This window comes from Scomber scombrus, chromosome 20 (assembly GCF_963691925.1).
Source record: "Scomber scombrus chromosome 20, fScoSco1.1, whole genome shotgun sequence".
Lineage (NCBI taxonomy): Eukaryota > Metazoa > Chordata > Actinopteri > Scombriformes > Scombridae > Scomber > Scomber scombrus.
In genome coordinates, this window is record NC_084989.1 from 7,405,425 (window position 1) to 7,429,117 (window position 23,693).

The window sequence follows — 23,693 nt, forward strand, 5'->3', positions numbered from 1 at the left end:
ATCATTAGCAGCAGGTGGCTTCATTTTGCTTTGTGAGACATGTTGGTGAATTCCACTTCTTTATATCAATGTGAAAGTGTTTTGAGGATAAGTGCCGGTTTCTCTAAAAGGATTTTATTTAACAGAAAAGGTTGAGATGAAAGTTGAGATCAGGACAGCTGTTTGCAGCCTTTTAGCCTATGAAAACATAAAACATAAGCTATATCAGTGGATATTACCATAAATATCTAGTTTTATGTTGTTACTTCCTTTTCCAGTAGATGGCAGCAGAGGCCTTTATCTCAACTTTTAAATCAGAATATGACAAAATAATGTTACTCCAGTTGCTTGTTCACTGCGCATGCAACTATTAACAAAAAATTACTTCCACAATTTCAAATTATTAAATTGATTCAAGCGTATACTCATTAGGCTGATTTACACCAAGGGTCTAGAAAGCCTTTTCAATGGGTTCTTGACTCTGATGTGGTCTAGGACATAGAAGACGGGGTACAATATATTGATGCTTCAATGCTACGATCCTGCAGCCAATCAGCTTGTTCAAATCTTATTCAGGTTTTAGTATTTTTGGCTGATGGTTGAAAGCCATCATGAAAGGGGATGGACTATGATGTCATTTAAACAATTTTAATTCAATGAAGTAGACTTAATTTTTTTTCAATGAGATGTTCTTTATTAGCACATTTGCTGCACCTCTTGTGTGTTAACATTAAGGCACATTACCCATTGCTGTTAGAGGAGTAAGCAACATGATACATACGTGTTTTGTAGCTTTCTTTATAATCATAAAAAAACAAGAATCCATGAAGCAAAACAAAAAGACACAGACAGCAGTTAACATGCAGATTAAAAAATATATATTTTCTTGTTTCTATCGTGACAGAATTTTTAATACTGATTTACACATGAGGACGGTTTCCAAGACAAACATTAAATTTAGAATTTAGAACTCTTAACTCAATGGTTGTATCATCGAGAAACATCAAGTCTGGGACTTGTTGATCCTTGTCCAGGAAACTTCCACCATTGTGTCTTCACTACTCTATGAAACATATAAGGCAAACTGACAGATGTCACTAGCACGAAAGTAAACCAAAGTAAATTAAATATTTAATATTTAATAATTTTGCCCAAATATTTCAGATTTATACTTCATGGTTTACAGATTAATTAACATGAATTTTCAACTCACATAGAAAAAGGGTTGGCATGGATTTAAATGGCTTACATTTTCATAGTACATGAGGTTATTATAGAAGAGTGCAAAGGGAAGCGTGTTCAATAATAGACATTTATAATAATACAAACTCCATTTGCCAAAACTACAGCAACTATAAAGCTACTTGGCTATATGCACATAACTATGCTACTGCAGCCATTTCTTTTGAGGTTGTAAACATACTGTATATGGGTGCGGGTCCACAAACCAATAGGCTTTACCTGGTCACACTAGCTTTTTTGATGCCATGATTGGAAGATCATATTAAGTTGGATTTGATGCTAAATCTCTAAACTCTTTGTGATGCATGGTGAATAATAATGATGCAGTATAGTGTTTCTGGTAAGTCTCTTGTGTCAGAGCTGTGGAAACATTAACAGTTTGCAGCATTCAGTTTGTGTGCTTGTGCTATTTATCTTGACTGCTGTTCCCAACAACTTATTCAAAATGATGGAATGATTTTTTTTAAATAATTGTTCCTTGTTTTCTAAACTGCACAAGCACTGATCAACTGCTAATATGAGCATGCATGGATGTTACTGTCCAAAAACAGCTATACTTATTTTGACACTGAAAAGAGACAGATTGGTTCTTGCATAGCACGTATTGGGTGTCATTAACTAAGTGCATATTGGTATTTAGCCTGAGGGTTGGCTGACGAAGTGTAGTGGGAGAAGATATGTAATTGTGTAATGAGATGAATTCAAGATCTGGTTGTGCAGGAGATGCTGCAGGTCTGTTTCTTCGTGGTCTGGTTTTTGCAGCATTAGATGGTCTCTGCAGCATTTGGTGCAGGATTGGAGTTTGCTGCAGGATTGGAGTTTGGTGGACTCAGCTTCATGGTGTTCAAAAAGTCCACCATCTGACCTGGAACTTCTGCCAACACACTCTTTGCCAGCGCTTCTTTAGGAGCCTGAGGGGCAAAAAGGAGGCCGTTTTTTTTCTTTTCTTCCAAAGAGTCCATTATCACTAATGATCAAATTAGATGCATGAGAGCATTGGTGAGAAGAAAGTTAAAGGTTAAAAGGAAAGTTAAAGGAAAATTCCACCCTTTTAAATTTCATCAATCTTTTTTTCTTTTCTGTTTATTTTACCAGTTATTGAGTCATTGTCTTTTTTTTAATGCCCTTATGTGAACTTCCTGAAGAGTTGCTGCTAGTGCGTATTACATTTCCAGTGTCTTCCAGGCTAAAGCTTTATATTGATTTACCTTGGAAATACGCCAAGACCGCAGCAGGTCCTGACAGATTGTTATCTAAGCAAATGCACAAAGCTGCAGCAACCATTTTCACCAGTTTGTCTGCTGAGCTTGTGTCTACAGCCCAGTCATAGAAACTATTTTCTGATATTGTTTGTACTCTTCAGTGGAATTTTCCTTTAATGTTAATAAGAGTAGGTCTGTGATGGATCACCACTGCTGTACTCTCTCTCCCAGCACTGATGATGAAAGTATGGCACTTGAAATGATGATTCATGCAGTAACAGTGAGACAGTTATTCATGTAGACCAAGCAAAGGCAAGGATGATGGCGGGGGGGTTTATGACTGAAATATTTGGGGTACCCCTATGAAGGACTGGGTTCTTGGGGAGGCTTCAGTTTGAATAAACTGAAGAAGGAGGCCACTTGTTGAGGTAACTCTGCCAATACACTTTGGGCAAGAGCCTGGCTGGGCGCCTGCGAAAAGAGATACATATATAATGTAGTACAAAGTGAAGAGGTTGTGCTACAACAAGTTAGCGAAGCTGTAAAGAGGGCCGTGTTCCTGTGCATGATTAGTGGCATCTGCTGTTCTAAGAACTTCACTGCATTATTGCTTTTTTTACTCTTTGGAGTCGTTTCTACATAAGTGACTGCAGCCCCTGTCTCCAGGTGTGAAGGAAACATGTGACTCAGTGCAGCCGTGTGGCTCGATGATGTGCTTTTAATTGTTTTTTGGACAACAATGGAGGTCTACGGCATTGAGGAATAAGATATATCAGGTTTTGGATACACACACTCATTAGTAGGATAAGTTCATTATTGGTTTGAGCTTTGTTGACAATAAGAAGCATAAGGAAAATGACCAGCCAAATGATGTAAATGTGGACACTACTGTATGTTTAGTTTGTAATTTTGAAGCGAGTGAATCTGAAGATGATGCAGTGAAATGCTTAGAAAAAGCTTGCATAGAGCTCTTATGGCAATGCGTTGGCTTATTGAGAAAAATCAGCTGAAATCAAAGCAAACACCATTTCTATATTTTATATGAAGCAATGAGTTATAGAAAAGTTGTCTGATGTTTGTGCTGTTACTTACATTTTGGAACTGCCTAAATGGCACAAACTGGACGATGTCCCGCATGGCGGACTCGCCACTCAGAGAGCGCAGACGCCCATCGTCTCCATCCAGGAACTCCATAGCACTGAAGTCCGCCCCCCCGACTCCCACAATGATGATGGACATGGGCAGACGTGCGGCATTGACAATGGCGTTGCGTGTCGCATCCATGTCTGTGATCACTCCGTCAGTGATGATGAGCAGAACAAAGTATTGCTGCAGGAAGATGGAAACAACACAGGCAGCAGAACAGTAATTACAATTCTGTAAATGTGTAATTGAGAGATAATTTCCAATCACATCCTGATGTATCAACCTCTGCTTTACTTCATTAAGTAGAGTAGGAGAGGCTGCTGTCATCAGGCCATTACAGCTCTGAGAACCATGAAAAGCAAGAAGGTGAGTCACACCAGCAGTCTGATTATTTTAATCTGACAGATGACAAGTGATTCAATACTGGCATCACTTCACACTTTTAAGAAGTTCACTACACCTAGAGTCACGTTCAAGATATTTCTATTGTCAGGTTACAACTCAGGGTAGAGCCTCTCCTGGGCTTACACATCTAAATATAATCTACTGAGCCTGGCATCTGAAAATAGCTTCAGGCAATCAATGCGCTATCAAGCTATCATCAACTGATCCTGCTCCAATATGATGACTGTTAGACAGGAGATGCCTGGAGTTTGTGCAACAGGCAGCAACGGTACCAATGTAATAATGACTTTCATTTCAGTAGTGGGAACATCTTCCTTTGTGCTTGTATTTAATGACTAAAGAACTACTGTATTGGTTGAATATGAGACAGTCATAGATTATTGGCTCAAATACTCACTGATGCGGTGGTCTGCTGGACGGCTTGTTTGGCAAAGGTGGCCACGTGGTTGATGATGGGGGAGAAGTTGGTGGGACCGTAGAGTTTGACCTGGGGCAGACAAACCCTGTAGGCCTCCACCACCCCTTCAACACCTACACACAAAGACACACTGAGCGCTATATCATGCTGCATATGTACAATAGATGTTATCAATTGTTTCAACCTGGCTGAGAATGTGTCTAAATTGACATGAAACATACCTGCGCAGAATGGATTTGACGGGTTGAAATTGAGAGGAAACTCGTGGGAGACCTGTGAAATGAAACACAGTACCATCAGACATCATATTCAGTACCAGAATAATATTCTGGGAATATTGCAAAACAGCACTCTTATCCTTTGCATGTATTTGTAGTCTCATATTTTAATAGCAGCTTTACCTGCCATGTGGGGGGGATCTGGGCTCCGAAGCCAAAGGCGGGGAACATCTTGTCACTACACAGGGAAAAGACAAACAACACAAGTACATCAGTAACAGAGTATGTTATATGCAACCTGTATAACACATGAGGACTGAAGCCTTATCACATGAGTCAAAACTGTCACACCGACAGCACAGATAAACCGAAAATAAGTTTTGTGTGAAATACTTTACATACCTGTCATAGTCCTGGATGACGTTGCCCACGGACCAGATAGCAGAGAGGTACTCGTTGACACCCTGAGGACTAATGTAGTGCAGAGACTGAGGAGACTTGGGGTCACCGTTGGAGCCTGTGAAGTCGATAGCCACCTGCCGGGATTACAGATTTAGTTAGTCTTATTAATTAGCGCTCACAATTTAAAAAATGAGCATCAATAGAGAAGCCAGACACTCACAGTGAAGTTGAGTTGACAGCCTCCCATAATATAATCCAGGAATGTGTACTCCTTCACCACCTAGAGGGTTAAACATTGGTGTTTCACAACAGAAGTGAGGATTGTGTAATCTCAAATCTGTACTGCTAAACTTGTCAGTTAAGGAAGTTAATGAAGACTATATTCACACAACTTCAACATGTAAATGTGAGGTAAACACAGTACTATACCTGGCACAGCTTCACGCTCACAACACCAGAGTTCTTGTAGCCTTTCTTCTTCTGTTTCTTTTTACTGTTGATGCACTCAAACTCTGCCTGAGGAGTAAACAAAACAGGAAGTGCGTCTGAGTCAGTGACAGAAAACTAAAAAACAGTGGGATGGAAATGTACATTTGAGGTTTAGTGTGTAATTAACAAGAACAGACTGACTGTTGTTAGGATTTTACTTGAGAAATTACTAGTTGATAAATGCAATATCACATAAGTAGTTTCTATGTCGGAGGGTAAAAATTACTAAAGCGTTTAATTTGTGTGTATAGGGGCAGATTCTGGGCTTAAAGTATTCTCAATACTACACAGGGGCCTATAGGAGTTACTTCAAGAACCATCTACATCAAACAAAAATGGGAAGAGGAAGCAACGAGTTGCATTCCAGAGGAAGTCTCCACTGAGGAAATCAAGCTCAGTCTCAAAGACAGTGTTTGGCTGGAACTCTCTCCCCTCACTCTCACTGAGGGGTCACTGCTCAGGCTCTTCTAGCCGCTGGAGGAAATGTGGCTCCCAGGAGGCCAATCATTATCACTTGTTTTGGTATTGTCTAAAAATACATACATTTTGGCGGTAGATTTATACAGAATTAGTGACTATATTCAGGACAAAAATGAATTTAATTGGGATTCATTCCATTTTGGGTTTCTACATCTACAAATATTAAAATGATATAACTATTTGGAATACTGAGTGTAGCTGCTAGAAAAGCAATTACAAGGAAATGACTCTAGGCATTCATCCTGTCAACAGATGACTGTTACAATATTATTTATGAAATCTTTGTAACAAGAAGAATAACCTTCTCTATGAGGCTTCAGGAAACTAAATACAAGGAAATTTGGGAGAAGTAGAAAATGTATATTTCTATGAATTGCCCTTCTTTTGTTTACATGTTTTCTCAATCCTGAATACCTGAAAAGGCGGGTCTATCAGTAAAGATTGAACTAATAATGAAATGTAACCTGCTGTTTTAATATTACATGATTCCAAATAAAGAAAATTAAAAGAAAAAAAGAAAAGAGCTCCCCTTAAGATCCAGTTCAATTTCAATAATTAAATATAAAAGTAGAACCAGAAACTTTAAGTTGGTTGAGACTGAGAAACATCTAAAATGTTGGCATTTACATCTTTCAAACACACACGCTCTCATACCGGAGAGGTTCTCGATGCTTCTTGGAGGCGTGTCATCGTGGTCTCAAAGATTCCAATAAGATCATGTGAGCCGTCGTTGTCATAGTCGTAACACTCCACCTGGAGACAGGTAAACACACATGGTGAGACTGTTGACCTGGTGAACAAGACAACTGGTAAACTTTCACACAAGAAAAAAAAAAAAAAAGAAACACCTTAAAGGGTCAGTTCACCCAAACTACAAAATAATCAGAACAGTTTTCATGGAGTGATACTCTCTACTGAAGAAATAGTCCCTATGAAAACTGCTGAGGTCGGCAAAATATCGGGATGAAACGATCCTTTAAGTTTATTTTAGAAACTGGAGGAATAAAAAACATATGAAATACAAACAACATGCAAAAGTGAGGTTCAAACCATGACTCTTTGTAATGTACTGGACAGAAACTGACGTTACTTAAAGAAGAGTATGTTTGGTTTCAGACAGATGCGTTCTATGAGTTGAATGAACCTGCTGAAAGGTGTGTTGTATTCCCATCTACTCCATTCACACACTTCACCCGTTAAGTGATGGTAAGATGAAGAAGAACAAACACTGACGCGCTGGGTAACTCACTTGTCTTGTGTGGTTGGTAACAGCTTCCTTCCTGACATGTTCGCTTCAGAAGTTAAAAAAATATACATCATCAAAGCTAGCACTAAAGACACTAGGATCACTTCATACTGTATGTGTCGGGATGTTTGAGAGAGATCCCGTATAATTCTGCTCTGAGAATTATTTCATCCTTAGGAAAGGGTTTTTATGTCATAACCATGGAAATACAAAGTGTTCATAGTCTAGATGTGCGTGTAGCTAAGAAAAAAAAAGTAAGTACTTTTATAGGTTTGTCCATTTCTCCTCCACAGAGAGACTGCAGGGGGATTCGAAAGGGTCTCCATGTTGGATTCAAGTTATTCTTCACCACCTAAGGACAGAAAAAAAAGACAATTATACAAAATTATACAGAACTTCTATAGATTTGTAACTTAAAAACACATTTAAATTTAATTTAAATATTCCCTATTTCTCATTAAAAGAACCAACCATGATGCACAATCCATGATGTACAAAATTTAATGGAAACTATTCAAACCGTACACCTCCACAACCCGCTGTATAACATAAATGTACAGTAAGCTCGCTCAGATCATTTTCTTTGTCTGTGTTTAAAGCACAGCAGTAATCAAGTGTGATCACATGAAAAGTGAAAGCTGTGGTTGTTGGAAGGAAGTGACACTTATCAATCTGTCACATCAGTTTTTGATGTGGTAAAACAGTTCTCATGTTCTGTGTTATTTACTACTAGGAAACAACTTTAAATATTTCTGGTGTGCTCAATTATTTCTCTAAAAACTATAATACGCTAAAAGAAAACAAAGGACAGATACTATCACAATGAAGATGCTGAATGTTGGGAGCAATTTCAATATATTTCTTCATCCCTTGGGGAGGAATTCACAATCTCATTACAAAATTAACATAGAACCCACTCTAATATAAATTAATATATCAATTCTTTATCATTACTAATTATGTATTTATCGTAGCAAATCCCCAAAGAAAAGAAATCACTGATTATGTAATTCAGTGCAACCCACAAATGTGATTTGTCTGCTTCCTCTTTCACATTTACAACAACAGATTTAACATTCATTCAAAAAACTGAACTGGCCTCAGCGGTGCTTCAGAGAACAGGAAGAGGGTTACTGAATCTCTTGTTGTCTAATGAGGCTTTTGCGCCAACTTTCCAGATTAGACAAAGATGAGCTAGACCCAACATACCATACAGTATTAGGCAAAGGCTATGTTGTAAACCAGCTTGTCCAGTACTACTTCCTCTTTTCATACCAACTGTCATGGGTAAAATCCAAGAATGGTAGTGGCAGACAAAACATATAAAGATAAAAATCTCCCAATTGTTTAATTACTCCTTCATGGAATGAGAACTATTTTTTATGATGGGGGAAAAATTTAAAGTTGGAAGCGTTTATTGTTCAAATCAAAAGATTTTAATGCTTGTATCAAAGTCATATGAATGAGTTAGTTTACCTCTGTCCTGTGAGCCAGCTGCCACCCAGTTTCTGTCTGCTTGTAGAATTCCAGGTAAGGGTCGGACTTCCCAAAGAAATCCTGGAAATGAAAAAATTTAATGCAACTTTATGCTTGTGTACTATAAAACCAAAAACCTGCAAATGAGTTTGAGATTTCAAACTGAATCCTGCATACCTTGTTATCCAATTTCCTTGCTTCCACCTCAAAATTCGCCACCCTGTTGTCTTTTATTTCTTCAGCGCTGATCTACAGAGCAGACGATAGATACAGGATACATTTTTATAATTGCAGTGCACAAATATTGCAACACTCCTCTCCAGCTTTCTCTTTCACTCACTGTGATGGTTCCTTTTCCTGCGGGCGACTTGTTCTTCAAGACGAGCGGTCGGGTCAGTTTTCTACTGGACACAACCTGGGAGTCATTTAAAAAAGAAAGCAGTTAAATACAGAGGCAGCAAACGCAGCAGAAACAAAGGTAATGATGAGCTTAACCTGCTGCCCAGTGGATGACAGCCTGCAGAACACATGACAATAACATCCAAAACAGGCAGAATGAGCATGTAGGGTCAGATTACACTGAAAGAGCAACTGTTTATCAAGGATGTTGTTATGCTTGATTTCTAACTTGGCAACAAAGTGGTGTCTTATTATACTACAAGCACTTGTCTGTAGCACTGTTGCACCTGTCATAGCTGAATACATTGTGTTGATTATGTGTGTACTGTCTACACTTGCCGGGAACCGTGAACCAAAAACTTGCAACACAAACGACTGAATTTCAAGAGTCGTTTCCTCTCAGAAGAGGAGAGGAAAGCCTCACCTGACCCAAAGTACACTCCAGCTCGCCCAGGAAGTCGTCATCACTCAGGTCAATGGTCTTGTTGTCGATGTCGTAAATCCCAAACTTCAGTTTCTGCACCATCTCAAAGTAGTAGTCGATGACAAACTTTTTGGCAAATTTTGGGTCGAGGCAATTCTGGACTTTCTCCGTGCGCCCGATCTGTGAGGAAAGTTTGGATTGCTCTCTTATTGCACACACATATTAGAAGAACACCCATAACAAGAGAAGTGATTATTACTATGAGCTTCTAAACAAAAGGTTGTTTGATGACGCTAGCACTAATGATACAGTAAATGTCCACAACTCAACATTTTCCATCACTGGGTTAACGATTAACACCGTGGAGTGATGTAACGGCCACACCTAGGAAAATGTGTGACTTTAAGTGCCTGTAAAACATTCAGTTTCTCAAAGCAGGGGGGATACATGTATGCCTTTCAAAATAAAGGTTTATTGCATTTCCAGTTTGGGATCCAGACAAGATCAAACCCCCTGGTCAGTGGTCACAGGAAATGTTCACTAATATTTAACTGCAAGTCTCTCTGATGTTTAATGAAGGCAAGGTTATGTTATCCTACTGACCTCATACCACTGGGAGTTAGAGGTGTCCATTAACAGGACACACAGAGGGTCGGACTTGGAGCCGATGTCTTTATCCAGGAGATTGGCACATGACACCGTCAGCTCCACCTTGGTTACACATTGGGCAGCCATGGCTGACTGAAAGACAGAGAGGGTACAAACTATGTAAACAAAACACTTAAATACATTTTTTTAAGGTTTGTTGACACACAAACTTGGCATGAATTAAAGCAGATCAACTATTCACAGCACAGTTTCATTAACTCACACCCTCAGTCCTTATTAGCGGTAATATAAACGTTACTGACGTGAACGTAGCTGCAACTAGCAATTCACATTTCCTTTACGCCACAAACATCAGATAAAGATACATGTACATTAGCCTTATCTGTGTTGCAGCTACGTGACGATAACGTAAAGTTGCCTCTCCCTACGGCCTGTAAACATGTACTAAGTGCAATGGAAAATATGACAATACCGTTTAATGAGGTCTGGTGGAAGCTAATGTGTTTTACTACGAGAAAGTTCGACAAGCTAAATTGTAGCCAAGCGAGCTAACATTGCTAACTTAGAAGATGAACTAGCAGCTTGTTTGTTTACGATAATTGTCCGCTCGTAGCGTTAATTAGCGCTAACGTTACCTTAAACTTACCGTAGTATTGACCGGAAGGCACTCCTCTACTGGGTGTGTAACACGGTGATGTTGCTACTACAGGGCACAGTAGTGTAGTACCGCCCTGTTGGATGTGGAAATGTTGCGGCTCTCCTCGGCTCTTCTCCTATTAAAAACCTGCCGTCGTTTCGACATCCGGCTCCTGTCAACAGCGCCTGCGTTTTGTTTTGGAGGTCTTCACAGGAAGTGTCGACTTGACGCTTGATTTTTGAATGTTGGGGGCGTTATCTATGTTTATATGTATGAGGAGCAGGGTTATTACAGTTATTAATTTTTCATTATTTTTCATCTTTATTTGGTTTTCAGTTAGTTTTTTAAATTTCAGTTTAGTTTTTGTTTATCAAGTGATTGAGTATAGTTTTAGTTTTATTTTGAGGAATTGACTCGCTTTAGTTTAGTTTTTATTTAGTTTAGTCTAGTTTAGTTAGTTTTTCAGGTATTAAGAGGAAAGCCGTGATTTATGGAAGCTGAAAAAGGGTGAAAGAATGTATAACACCAAATATGGTTTAAGTTATTGTTTATTAAAGGTACCATATTGTGCAAAGCCATTTTATTATTTTATTCATTAACCATGAACGATGCTCAACCCACAGCAGGGCTCAGTAATGATCACCATGGTCTGCAACAACGAAAACGAAGCTGATGTTATCAGTAACATACACTTTACGCTACAGCAGCACTATCTGAACCAAACAGCTGTTCTGCGCAGTGCGGCACGCGTAGGCATACCATCTATGGTCGAGAAGATGTAGTGCGTTAAAGGAAAGTGCCATGAGGGTTCAGCAATTACTTCCCTGTCTATTGAAGTAAGGTAAAGAGACAATATGACCATTTCATAATAATACTGTTAGTTTCTATATCTCCATTGATGCTGACATGACTAATTTAATGTTCCAGTTCCTTGCTGAACAACCATGATTTTAAATACTCTCAATTAAACTTTTATCTCCAGTTAGAATCTAGACAAACAGGAGCCTCCTGAAATAACATCATGATGTGTTAAGTCGAGGGTCATGCATTTCATTTGGAGAAGAATAATCAATATTTAGTGCATGACTGTGTTTGCAGTACAGACACAGCAGCTCACTCAGGCTGGTTTAAAAAGGTATCTCATTCCTCCCCTGGGAAACATAAAAGATGATAGAGCAATAAAGTGTGCAAGACAAATGTATGCATTGTGTCAAGTGAGAAAAAAACAAAGTCAATATTTAATTTACATCCTTGAATATTTGTATTGAACTTTTTTTGATCCACATACACACATACATTTCAAGAATGGACTAATTTGGCTGTCAGTAATGTAACTGATGTCATGACATGAAGGGAACAACACAAACAACAGAAGCACTACTATGTAGGTTAAATTCTGCTTTTTTTGTATAACATTTTTACATAAACTATTGATTAAAAAAAAATAAAACTCCATAATTAAGACAATACTACATAAGGAAATAAAACAGTGATAAGTGCAAAAAACTAATCTCTCTAATGAAGATATACACTTCATGATGTATTAAGCAATATTGATAACAGGCAGCTAACTTCTAATGGGCTTTGATGTAAACATGCATTTTGCCGATGATGATTGATAACTTGTGGACACTTATATGAAGGCACCAAGCAGTACAGCATATATATATATATATATTTTTTTTTTTTAAAGGAACTGTGAATGAAGTACAAAACAGCAGCAGTGTTGTAGTTTTTGTAGTGTTCCTTCTACAAAAAGTCAATGCTGTCCTCATGTAAACATTTCTGAAGTTTACCTGAATTGTATTTGGTCTTGTCTTAGTGTTGACTGAGGCCAAGCTAAGAGAAACAGGAAGGAGTGAAAAACCAAGGAGGTGATCATTGTAATATAAAGCTACTGGAAGCTAAATCTGATCAACAGCAGTAGAAACATGTTAGTACTCAGCCCTTTCATGACACTTCGATTGGCAATCAGACAGACTAATGAGATGGATGTTATTAGCTGCCTTGGATTTTACACAATAAGTAAAGGCCTTAAGTGAAGTGGCACTGATTTCAGTCAAATCCTCCTATAATACATAGTCTAGTGTGCAGATTCATAACATAAAAAATCACTTAAATTCTAAACAATCCTGGCACTTGAGTAACATAACAGTCAAATACATTAAATATAGGTTAATTTCAAATGTTGAAATGAAAGAAATGTTAGGAGATTGGCTTTAACTATAAGACTAAACATGCCTATATAAACCTAGAGGAGTTTGGGTTGTGAGTAATGATCTCCTAATAGATCATTTCGAGTTAAAATATGACTTTGCCTCCAGTATTCCAGATAAAAGTGACTGTCCGTGCATTTAGAGGCAGAAGGGTGGTCCCTCGGGATACATCAGAGGGGTGGCGCTGATGCTGAGGGTTCAGGGAGAGGCGTGCCATCCGAGTGGGGCGGCCTCAGCTTCATGGTATTGAAGAAGCTGACCACTTGATCAGGAATTTCTGCCAAGACACTCTGAGCAAGCGCTTCGGGAGGACTCTGAGAGAGACACAAGATGTGGAGAAAGTAAGGAGAATGACAAACATGACAAAAATAACAAGATTTAGAGGGAGACGGCAGGGGATCTGCAGCAGCTAAACAGGAGAGGGGGGGGGGGGGGGGGGGGGCGGCACACACAGATAAACCTAAACAGTAGTGACTCCATCATAGAGTATGTAAGAACTGTTAAATTTCTATAGTCAGAATGTGATTGACTAAAAACTAGCCTAATACTACAGATGTTTCTACACTTCTACAGGTTGATAAAAAATACTACTACTATGTGGAGAAACATACAGCAGGATATAGTAAAAAGAAAGAGTCCCACAGCATTACACACTCCTTTATATTAGCAAAAGTTAAGCAGACATCAGTAACAAAAACATAAACTTAAGCTTCTAACTATGTTGCAATAAGATGTTAAAAGTAATGAGCCCATTGACTGTACAACTTTACAAAGAGTGGTGTTAACATGCCTTGTTTTACTCCATTATATGGATAATACTAATATGTGTTCTGATCTTTGACCATTAAAGACGTTAATGTTAGATGTTAATAGTTTTAATCAAATCTTTTATCAGTAATGTGGAAAATTTGACGCCATATACTCTGTAATCTTCTCACATCATCTACTTTACAGTGGAAACCTGTGGTGCAAAGTACAAAGTTTCTACAGTATCAGTGTTGTATTTTCCACACACACATTCATTACATGATGACATAATGTCCAACATAATATTAACTATGCAGGCAGGAAATAAAAACCAGTCAGTCAGTCAGTAAACAGAAGAGTAAAGCGACTATAATTATATGTATAATTCTGCCTCTATACAAATGAATGCAGCTTTGCATTAGAGATGCACCGATACTGATAATCATATCAGTCAGATACTGACTCAAATGGGATTGGGTATTGGTGACAGTGGGCTGATCTGGTATGGGATACCAATTCACATCATGTATATTTGTGTATTTATTTGTTACATTGTTACGATCCCAGTCTCTCCCATACTGAGAGGCACACAGGTTATTAATTACACACTAATATCGGATCAGTACTCCGTATCAGCCGATAACCAAAGCCCAGTTATCAGTATTGGTACTTAAAAAATTGGATCGGTGCATCCCTACTTTGTAACATATGCAGGGGTGGAGGTTGGGGGTGGGTACATTGAGGGTTCTCCTACATTTCTAAGGAGGACTGGGTTCGCTGGGGGGCTTCAGGTCAAATAAATTGAAGAAGGAAGCCACTTGGTCAGGCAACTCTGCCAGCACGCTTTGGGCAAGGGCCACAGTGCCTGCCTGAAATAAGATGTGCAGATATTTACATATGTGCATTATTAAAGCAGTGAGAAGCACATTCACGCAGAAGCTGCAGCATTCTGTGGACTCAGAGGCTTTGCTTACATTTTGGAACTGCCTGAACGGCACAAACTGCACGATGTCCCGCATGGCCGCTTCGCCCGTGGCCGAGCGCAGGTTTCCGTCGTCTCCGTCCAGGAACTCCATGGCGCTGAAGTCCGCCCCCCCGACTCCCACGATGATGATGGACATGGGCAGGCGAGAGGCGTTGACGATGGCGTTGCGCGTCTCGTCCATGTCTGTGATCACTCCGTCGGTGATGATGAGCAGGACGAAGTATTGCTGTGACACATTGAGAGCAAAACAACACAGGTGATGTTATAGTGTCATTTTCTAGAAGCTATAATTAGATTGCTCTGATTTTAGACTCACAGAGGCGGTCTCCTGCTGCATGGCTTGCCTGCCAAAATTGGCCACGTGGTTGATGACCGGGGAAAAGTTTGTGGGACCGTAAAGCTTCACCTGAGGCAGACACTGCTGGTAGGCGGTGACCACACCCTCTATACCTAACAACACAAAACACACACACACACAGCTCAACAGAGGAAAATCATGCTGAATCTCTGGGACATGTTAACTGTCATTTTATACGTATCTCCATGATATTGAGCACAGCTTGAATGTTTGCCAACTTGCTGTGACAGTGATTTAACTACAAGTGATGATATATTTTATAGGCTAAGAACAAACTAACGAGCAATTCAGATTTCTATAAAATGTTTAAACAAATATTACATCTAAGTCTTATCTAAATGTTCAGTCTCAACCATACACACACACATTAGCTGCAGTCTGTCATTACCTTCACAAAAAGGATTTCCTGCATTGAAGTTGACAGGAAACTCGTGGCTGACCTGCAAACAAAAAAGGAACAAAAAGAATGAATCTGGATGTTGAATATGAATGAGTTACATCAGTCTACGCCAGCCAAAAAACAAAAAAAAAAAACAATCACCTGCCAGGTAGGTGGGATCTGAGCTCCAAATCCAAGCACAGGGAACAACTTGTCACTGCACAGAAAAAACAAAAAGTCTTGTTTGTTAAGTGACAGAATTACAACAATCAATTAACCGACTAAATCAAATATTTCAAATATGAAAATAGGCCTCATATTTAATCCATGTATCCCTGCTTTCCTGATTTCTGTTTTTACAACTTCTTTTCTGCAATGCATTTATACAATTTTGACGTTTCACATCCTAATTTCTAAATGAGGGCAGAGCAAGTCTTTGTATTTGCCTTTTTTAAACAAAAAAGATCCAGGAACTATAGAAACTAAGGAACTGTTTCTGTTAAAACATGTTAATATAGTAAAATCTGTGTTTGAAGCAGGGAAACAACTACACAGTAATCCTGTGCTTAGTTGTATTTACTGTAGGTTTACTCTGTGAGTTTCTCAAAAGGTTCTTGGTTACTTGGGAAAGTTCCTGCAGTGGGAACATGATATAAGACGGCAGCTGTGTGTTTATTATTCAGAATAACACTGTATTACATTCTAGTCAGGTTTACTATTTCACAATAATATTGTATTACATTCTGATGTACTGTGGGAATTGATTTCTCTGCTTTTTGTGTGATGGATTTCTCCCCTTATGATAGGTGACATGTCATTGTCTCCACAAAGATATGCTACACATACTGGTGTTTTTGTTGTTGGAAACATTTCTTCTATAAACTCAAATTCACCTCAAATATTTCAAATTGAAAAAAACACACCAGCATGCCTCAGGGATTGATGATGTTTTTTTTCTGTTACTCAGATTTCCATCATCATCCTTCATGGACGACTATCCATTTACCTGTCATAGTCCTGGATCACGCTGCCCACGGCCCAGATAGCCGACAGGTACTCGTTATAGCCATTAGGGCTGATGTAGTGGAGGGACTGAGGGAACCTGGGATCCCCGTTGGAGCCTGTGAAGTCGATGGCAATCTGGTAGGAAGAGACGGATAGATACACAGAATATATATAGTGAGATGATGCTTTGATAACCATGACACTGTTATTTAAAGGTCCAGAAACATCCTGGAAATATTCAGCATAAAATTCTTAGTAATGTGTTGTACTCACGGTGAAGTTAAACTGACAGCCGCCCATTATGTAATCCAGAAAAGTGTACTCCTTCACTGTCTGCAATTAAATATTGAAGACAGGAAAAAATAAATACAACACACACTGTACATAATTACACAAAACATTACATCATGCAGCAAGATAAAACATATTTTATAGATCTTCAGGTGGTTTAAAACAACACAGGTGTAGTATTGAAATCATCTGAACATCTTTACATTGTCTAATTAATCTCCATATCTTATAACTGACTTCATAAGACATACGATTGGTTTAGAAAGAAAAACAAATAGAAAACAGTACCTTGCATTTTTTTATGACGATAACGCCAGAGTTTTTGTAACTTTTCTTCTTCTGCTTTTTCTTGCTGTTGATGCATTCAAACTCAGCCTGAGAGGATGATAAATACACCATAATTAGAGCCAAAATGCAGATGGAGGATCATGAAACGGCTGTTAAAAGAAAAAGAAACTTTTCTGGCGTTTTTCATCCCATGTTCTTATTTCTTTTATGCGGCACAAAGAGAGAGAGAGAGAGAGCTCACCGCGTATGTTTGTGACGCCTGCTGGATTTGGCAGAGTGTGGCCTGAAAGCTTCCGATCATGTTGTGAGAACCGCTGTTGTTGTAGTCGTAACAGTCGACCTGGAAACACAGCGTTAGAGGATACGACGCAACGCCAGTCAACTCTCAAAAAAACCTCCAACTTTTTACATTCAACAAACACATTATCATCGGCATGTGCAAAATTGAAGTAGGTGAGAGAAAAGCATGCTATGGGGAGAGGGGGGGGGGGGGGGGGGCTATTGGATGAAGCTTCGCCTGCTTTACCTGCTCAGAACCTGCACCGAAGCTTCATAGTGTGAGTGCAGATTCTGAGTAGCTTCGGTGTTGAGAACAGGGAAAAAGACACACAGTATGAAGCAACCAGTTCAGATTAGACAATCTGTATGATGCTACAGGCTGAGAAGCTAACGAAGCTAATGGATAACTGATAGTGATCCATCTATATGGAAAATGTCTACATCTACATCTATGAAAACAGACTACACAAGTTAAAGTCATCAGTGAGTCCCTGGTAGTTTGTAGGCTCTCTGTAAACAATACATTTTAACTGTATTGTACAGGGTGTTGTGTAGATCTTATTATTCTTTAACATGATTTATAATCATGATCAAGTTGTCATATCATGTTAAATTAATGCTTATGCCCGACACATATGAAGCACTGAAGCCAAACAATCTACCAGGGACACAGGTTGGTTGTTGTGATTGCGCTCTCGTCATTTAATAGACAAGATGACCGATGGCCCAAATCTGTTGTTTTGTTTAATGACAGATGTAGATGTGTGTAGGACTTTGGCCGGTGCTGTTACAGACACTGCATCCTTTCTGGTGAAGAGCACACGTGATGGGAACAGTAAACTCACTTGCAGTGTTGACTGGAAAGCATCTCTTCCTGACAAGTGTGCTTTAACAGGGTTAGAGGATGGAAACAAACAAATCAAAAAAAACATGTAAACTAATACACTTCCTTATTTGTGCAAAGATTATCGGACCCTTCAAAATGCACAAGAGGAGATAAATAATCTGTGTGTAGTCTAAGGCCACGTTCAGACCAAATCTAGCAGTCTGGTACTGAGGTGCAGGGGTCTTCGGTGGAGGAGGTGTGTTGTTTGAGGTACCGGTGAGACAGTTAAACATGGACAAGGAAATTGAGTTGGAGCTACAGATTAATGCATTTAACGACTTATCATAAGACAAAACATTGTTCAGCAGTTTGTAATACAAGACAAGATTTTACAACTTTGGTAAGTTTCAAACTCGGCCTGTCATAATAATTATCGACTTATCGTACAACAACGTAATTATCAACATCATCATGTCTATATATGGACTAGGGCTGGGCAATAAATCGATATTATATAGATATCGTGATATTTTATAGATATTGTCTTTGAATATCGTAATATCCGATTAAGTGTTGTTTTCCTGCTTTTAAAGGTAACATTACAGTAAAAAATTTATTTTCTGAGCTTAACAGACTGTTCTATAATCTACCTGTATCCACTGTCATTATATCCACATTACTAATGATTATTTATCAAAAATCTCAATGTGTAAATATTTTCTGAAAGCACCAATAGTCATCCCTACAATATTGTCAAAATATCGATATCGAGGAATTTGGCAGTTATTGTGACAGGTCTAATGGTGGCTTTTTTATCTTTCATCGCAATGATCACAAGGTAAACAACAGAATTTAGCGTTTTAATTAGCAATATATTTCACCAGGAATGTGTGGTTGCCGATAACAACCCTGCATTTTGAGGACATAGAGTATGTAAGATGTGGAAGGCAGGTTTGTTCTGTTAGTAGTGTCACATGATGTTTGCAGTGAGTACTATGTGAGTCTATTGAGATGCAATTAATTCAAGACAAAAAAAATAGTAAAAGGTTAGTGGTTTCTCAGCTTTGATGCCCTACATAGAGACATAGAGAATGTTAGAGTATGTTTCTGTAAAACATACCTTAATAGGTTTTTCCACGTCACCTCCACAGAGTGCCTGGATTGGGATTTTGAACGGTCTCCACACTGGGTTCAGGTTGTATTTCACCACCTGCACAACAGAATAACAACCACCTTAACAACTGAGGAGAAGCAGCAGTAAAAATATGACTTTACTTTCTTGTGCACGTTCCAATGTACAAAGGTGTGTCTGTGTGTGTGTGTGTCTGTGTATGTATGTGTGTGTGTGTATGTACCTCTGTCCTGTGAGCCAGCATCCATCCAGTTGCCGTCTGCTTGTGGAATTCCAGAAAGGGGTCAGACTTTCCGAAAAAATCCTGGAAATGAGTAAGGAAATATGATGCAACCGAAACAAATAAAAATGACTGTCAAATTAACCTCCAATTGGGTTATGTCTTGGCATGTGCATAGAGAACAAAATCAAGGGTGTGACCTCTACATGGAAAACTTTGGCAGTTTTGACAGATGTTCTCTGTTTGCTTAAACACGCTGGTTGGCCAAGACGAAGGATTGGTATAACTAACACAAATGAGAAACCAGAGCTTGGGAGTTGGGGGGGGGGCATCAAGGTTTCCCTGTAATGCATGTTGAATATTTTGATTCATAACTCGGAGTCGGATCTCAGCTGTTGATGACACCACCAGCAGTGCTAGATGAAGATGTAACGCATGACCCATCGATATCATGCTTTAATTACAGTATATACCCCTACATTCTTTCATTAACTTATAAAAGTAGAGTTACAACCAGCTTACTTGAATTTCACCTGTAGAGGAATATACTATATTGCCTTAATTTGTGTTTACACTCCTTCATTTGTTGTGATAGACAGCAGTGATCGCTGCACTGAGAAGGTTTGCGGTTAAGATTGCAGTGCTCAATTTACGTTACTGAAAAGGAGAAGACTGCTGAGCTTTTCTTAGCTCTTGATTAATGTTGTCTTCAATCTTAATAACCTCCACTGTCATCACGTACTTATTGGAGAGAAGTAAGCCAAGCTGACCGAGCTCAGTTCTTGCGGTCTCCTCATGTTATTGTGTTGTTGTTGTAGCTTCTGTGAGACTTTTTCTATTTATAAAAGCTCATTCTCCGCTAGAAAAAAAACACACTTAAAGTCCTGTTTAATATCACAGGTAAACATAAGTCTGAAAACCTAAGCAGAATTTAAATGTAGTAATTAATACCTTTTTATCCAGTTTTCTCCCTGCGACTTCAAACTCCACCACCCTGCTGTCAGTTCTCTCTTCAGCGAATACCTACAAAACGTAAAACAGCATCGTGTTGACTAAACATCCGCAGAGGATCACATGTACAATCACGCTCTAAATATGGCTGTCAATCAAAATGAAAGCAACTGACAGTGATGGTTCCTTTTCCAGCGGGCCTCTTGTCCTTCATGAGAAGTGGTTTGGTTAGTTTTCCTGAAGACACAATCTGGACAGAAGAAAAGAAATTCTGTATTATTTTTCTTGGCTATCGCTGGAAATATCACAACATTAGCAGCACTTCCAACAATAATTCTAAAAACAGAACTAATGTGGGTAATAAGGGTAGTGGATATGTATAGCCCTGCTCTGCCATTGCAGCCCACATTGTGTTCGGAGGTGGGATTCAACCATTGTGATAATAACTTGAAAATGTACGTTCAAGAGTCACAGCAGGATGTCTTAGATGTGGTTGATCAAGCACTGCAGTACATCTAACTATAAAACAAGGAGTCTCTGCCTGTCTGGTTGCATGTTTGTGTCATCTGATCGACTTCACATTTAGAGGGTGTATTGCTGGCGACCCGAGGATGTGCAATGTCGAGTGCGAAGTCATTTGGACACACAATGCAAGTGAATAGAGAGCTGCACATCTACATGTCTGTGTGCAGCGGGGGCTGTTTGAAAACCGTCACATGACTCGATGAGTAGGAGAAAGGCATGAGAGAGAAGAACAAGCATGCACAGGGGGAAAGTACAGAGGCGGGGGCAGTAAAACTTCTGATAAGCCACAGTTAAGCCTCAGCTAAGCCTCAATGATGAAATTTCTGTCTGGATTTAAATCATTTCATTCATTATCATTTAAACTGATAGATACATATGCGAAGGAGGAATGAGCAGTCAGCCCGCTCTGAACAGGCATGTTTTGAGCAGGCGCTGCACTAGTTAAAAGAAAAACACATAATGAATACCCATTTGTAATGATGCGTGACCTGTTGTGGCATGCAAAGAAGACCAACCTGTCCCAGTGTACACTCCAGTTCTCCTAGGAAGTCGGCATCTGCCAGACTGCTGTCATCACTGTCAATATCGAACACTTGAAACTTCAGCTTCTGCACCATCTCAAAGTAGTAGTCAATGACAAAAGTCTTGGAAAATGCGGGATTAAGGCAGTTGTCGATTTTCTCTGTCCGGCCAACCTAACACACACACACACACACACACACACACACACACACACACACACACACACACACACAGTCAATGATTTGTGTGTATAGTCTTAATCAGAGCAGCTGTGGTCATATCCAAGGTGACAAAACACACAAATGAGTTATCTAACTTTATAAATGTCACAAAAAGTCAACACACTTTTCTACTTAAAATGTTAAAATGTTAACATCCAGTGTTTTGATTAATATTAGTGTGAGTAGACAAAAAGTGAATCTCACTGCAGTGGATCATACATTATGTATATGCTAATAAAATAGTTCTTCAGTGAGTAAAAGAGTTAATGAATCAGCGCATTATAATAAATAAGAATATCACTGAACTGTTTGCAGTGATTGTAGCAGATCAACCTTTTGACAAACTGACCTCCCACCATTGAGATCCTGAGCTGTTCATGAGAAGCAAACACAGAGGGTCAGATTTTGAGAAGTGGTCCATGTCCAGCAGATTATTACAGGAAACACTCAGCGCCACCTTGGTCACACACCCAGTGGCACCTGGCCCTGGAGGTCCAACTGCTGCCATCACAGCCCAGAGTCCTCACACTCACACACAACCTGACAAACATAAACACAGATAAACAGCTTTTTTTTAAAAACAGTTATGACTCAGCTATGTGACTTTTGCATCATACCTGTTAACATTAAGCTATTTTTGAGGACAGACTTTCTGATAAGGTGTGTCAGTACTAATACATGTTGCTTGTTGACAGGCCGGTGTTACACTGTATCTGGTCACCTATCAGATTCTGTGACCTGCAGTGTTAGAAGTGCTCAAATCCTTTACTTTAGTAAAAGTAGCCTATCACACAACACACACAATATAAATTCTTCATTGCAAGTTTAAAAAAAAATTAAATTCATATTCAGGTAAAAGTACAGAAGTATTACTTAAAATAATTAAGTAAAAGTACTAATTTTGCAGAAAATCGAGCTGTGACTGTTATATTATTAAAATGCTGCTTATGCACTAACCCATCAGTATTAATGATGTACTTATTTAACTGTATTAAATCTATCAGTTAACTGTATTAAATATATTAGTTAACTGTAATAAATGTATCAGTTACTTTTACTGAAGTTAAATATCTCAGTAGCCTACCTACTTACTAACTTTAACTTGTGCCTACGTATTTCAGCAGTGATGGTCACCAGATATACGCCAAACTTTATTAAAAATATCTCATGTTTTATTTGTTTATTGAAATAAATGCAAACAGAGGGTGAAATATAACTCATAAAAGATATGTTATGAGTCGTTGCGGTCTTTTCGTAAATTCGGCAAACACTTTATCCACTTAGCCTCCATATATTTGAATAACATGTCAGATATTCCAGTCGAAGTAAATTCCAGTTATCTAACGGAGCGTAATAGACAGTTTATGGGACGTCTAGCAGCTCCACCCCCCAGTCCCAGCCAGCCAAGTCTATCAAAAAGCACTGTAATGGTAGCTAAAACCTGTGTGTGATACAGGTTCAATTTTAGACCGGTTCACGAAAATGTATTCAATATTGTTTTTATGAACGTAAGTTAGCTATCAACTATAATGGAAAACATTCAGCCTGGTTTTGTTAGGTTTTGTCAGATATAGCGATCACGTTAGCGTGAACGTCAGTTTAACGTACGTTACGTTACGTTAACAGTAAATTAATTACCAAACACAACTGAGGCTTGCGAGTAAAGACCGACACAAGACAGACACATTATTTACATGGTTTACTTTTCAGATAGCTGTTATATAAAGTGTGGTGTGTATTTCACAGAGGAGCGTAAATTAACTTACTCGACGCCAATCTTCGTTTCAACTCCGCCACCAAAGTGTGAAGACAGGAGTCCCGGATGTTCGTAATAACTTGTGAAAGTCAGCTGACAATATTAAATCAATTTCGAGAGCGGAAACGACATGATATGAAGATGTTTTCTCAACGTTGGCATGCCCTACCTCTAGAAGCTGACGTTAGCGTGTCTGCTGGTCTACACAGCGGTTACATTT

General features: G+C 38.9%; 2 protein-coding genes across 5 annotated transcripts; both read right to left on the reverse strand.

Annotated features, from left to right (window-relative positions):
- Positions 1 to 660: 660 nt before the first annotated feature.
- Positions 661 to 10,882, reverse strand: LOC134002270 (copine-3-like). 3 transcript variants are annotated; one of them, XM_062441594.1, is made up of 17 exons: positions 10,771 to 10,853; positions 10,130 to 10,267; positions 9,527 to 9,706; positions 9,044 to 9,118; positions 8,881 to 8,952; positions 8,704 to 8,784; positions 7,490 to 7,579; positions 6,636 to 6,734; positions 5,442 to 5,528; positions 5,233 to 5,292; positions 5,013 to 5,146; positions 4,794 to 4,848; positions 4,614 to 4,665; positions 4,372 to 4,505; positions 3,516 to 3,752; positions 2,782 to 2,894; positions 2,004 to 2,132 (listed from the first exon to the last, which is right to left on the reverse strand). In XM_062441594.1, the coding sequence occupies exons 2-16, from the start codon at positions 10,259 to 10,261 to the stop codon at positions 2,784 to 2,786; spliced, it is 1,599 nt and encodes a 532-aa protein (XP_062297578.1). In that variant the 5' UTR covers positions 10,262 to 10,267; positions 10,771 to 10,853; the 3' UTR covers positions 2,004 to 2,132; positions 2,782 to 2,783. The 3 variants fall into 3 exon arrangements, with proteins under 3 accessions (XP_062297577.1, XP_062297575.1, XP_062297578.1); XM_062441593.1 differs by lacking the exon at positions 2,782 to 2,894 and having other exon boundaries at positions 661 to 2,132; positions 10,782 to 10,882; XM_062441591.1 differs by lacking the exon at positions 2,782 to 2,894 and having other exon boundaries at positions 661 to 2,132.
- Positions 10,883 to 11,940: 1,058 nt separating this feature from the next.
- Positions 11,941 to 23,666, reverse strand: LOC134002269 (copine-3-like). Of its 2 annotated transcripts, XM_062441590.1 has the most exons (17): positions 23,484 to 23,666; positions 22,067 to 22,257; positions 21,490 to 21,669; positions 20,625 to 20,699; positions 20,450 to 20,521; positions 19,502 to 19,582; positions 19,267 to 19,356; positions 17,283 to 17,381; positions 17,042 to 17,128; positions 16,736 to 16,795; positions 16,464 to 16,597; positions 15,620 to 15,674; positions 15,467 to 15,518; positions 15,037 to 15,170; positions 14,710 to 14,946; positions 14,490 to 14,604; positions 13,171 to 13,302 (listed from the first exon to the last, which is right to left on the reverse strand). In XM_062441590.1, the coding sequence occupies exons 2-16, from the start codon at positions 22,223 to 22,225 to the stop codon at positions 14,494 to 14,496; spliced, it is 1,626 nt and encodes a 541-aa protein (XP_062297574.1). In that variant the 5' UTR covers positions 22,226 to 22,257; positions 23,484 to 23,666; the 3' UTR covers positions 13,171 to 13,302; positions 14,490 to 14,493. The 2 variants fall into 2 exon arrangements, with proteins under 2 accessions (XP_062297573.1, XP_062297574.1); XM_062441589.1 differs by lacking the exon at positions 14,490 to 14,604 and having other exon boundaries at positions 11,941 to 13,302.
- Between the last annotated feature and the right edge of the window lie 27 nt (positions 23,667 to 23,693).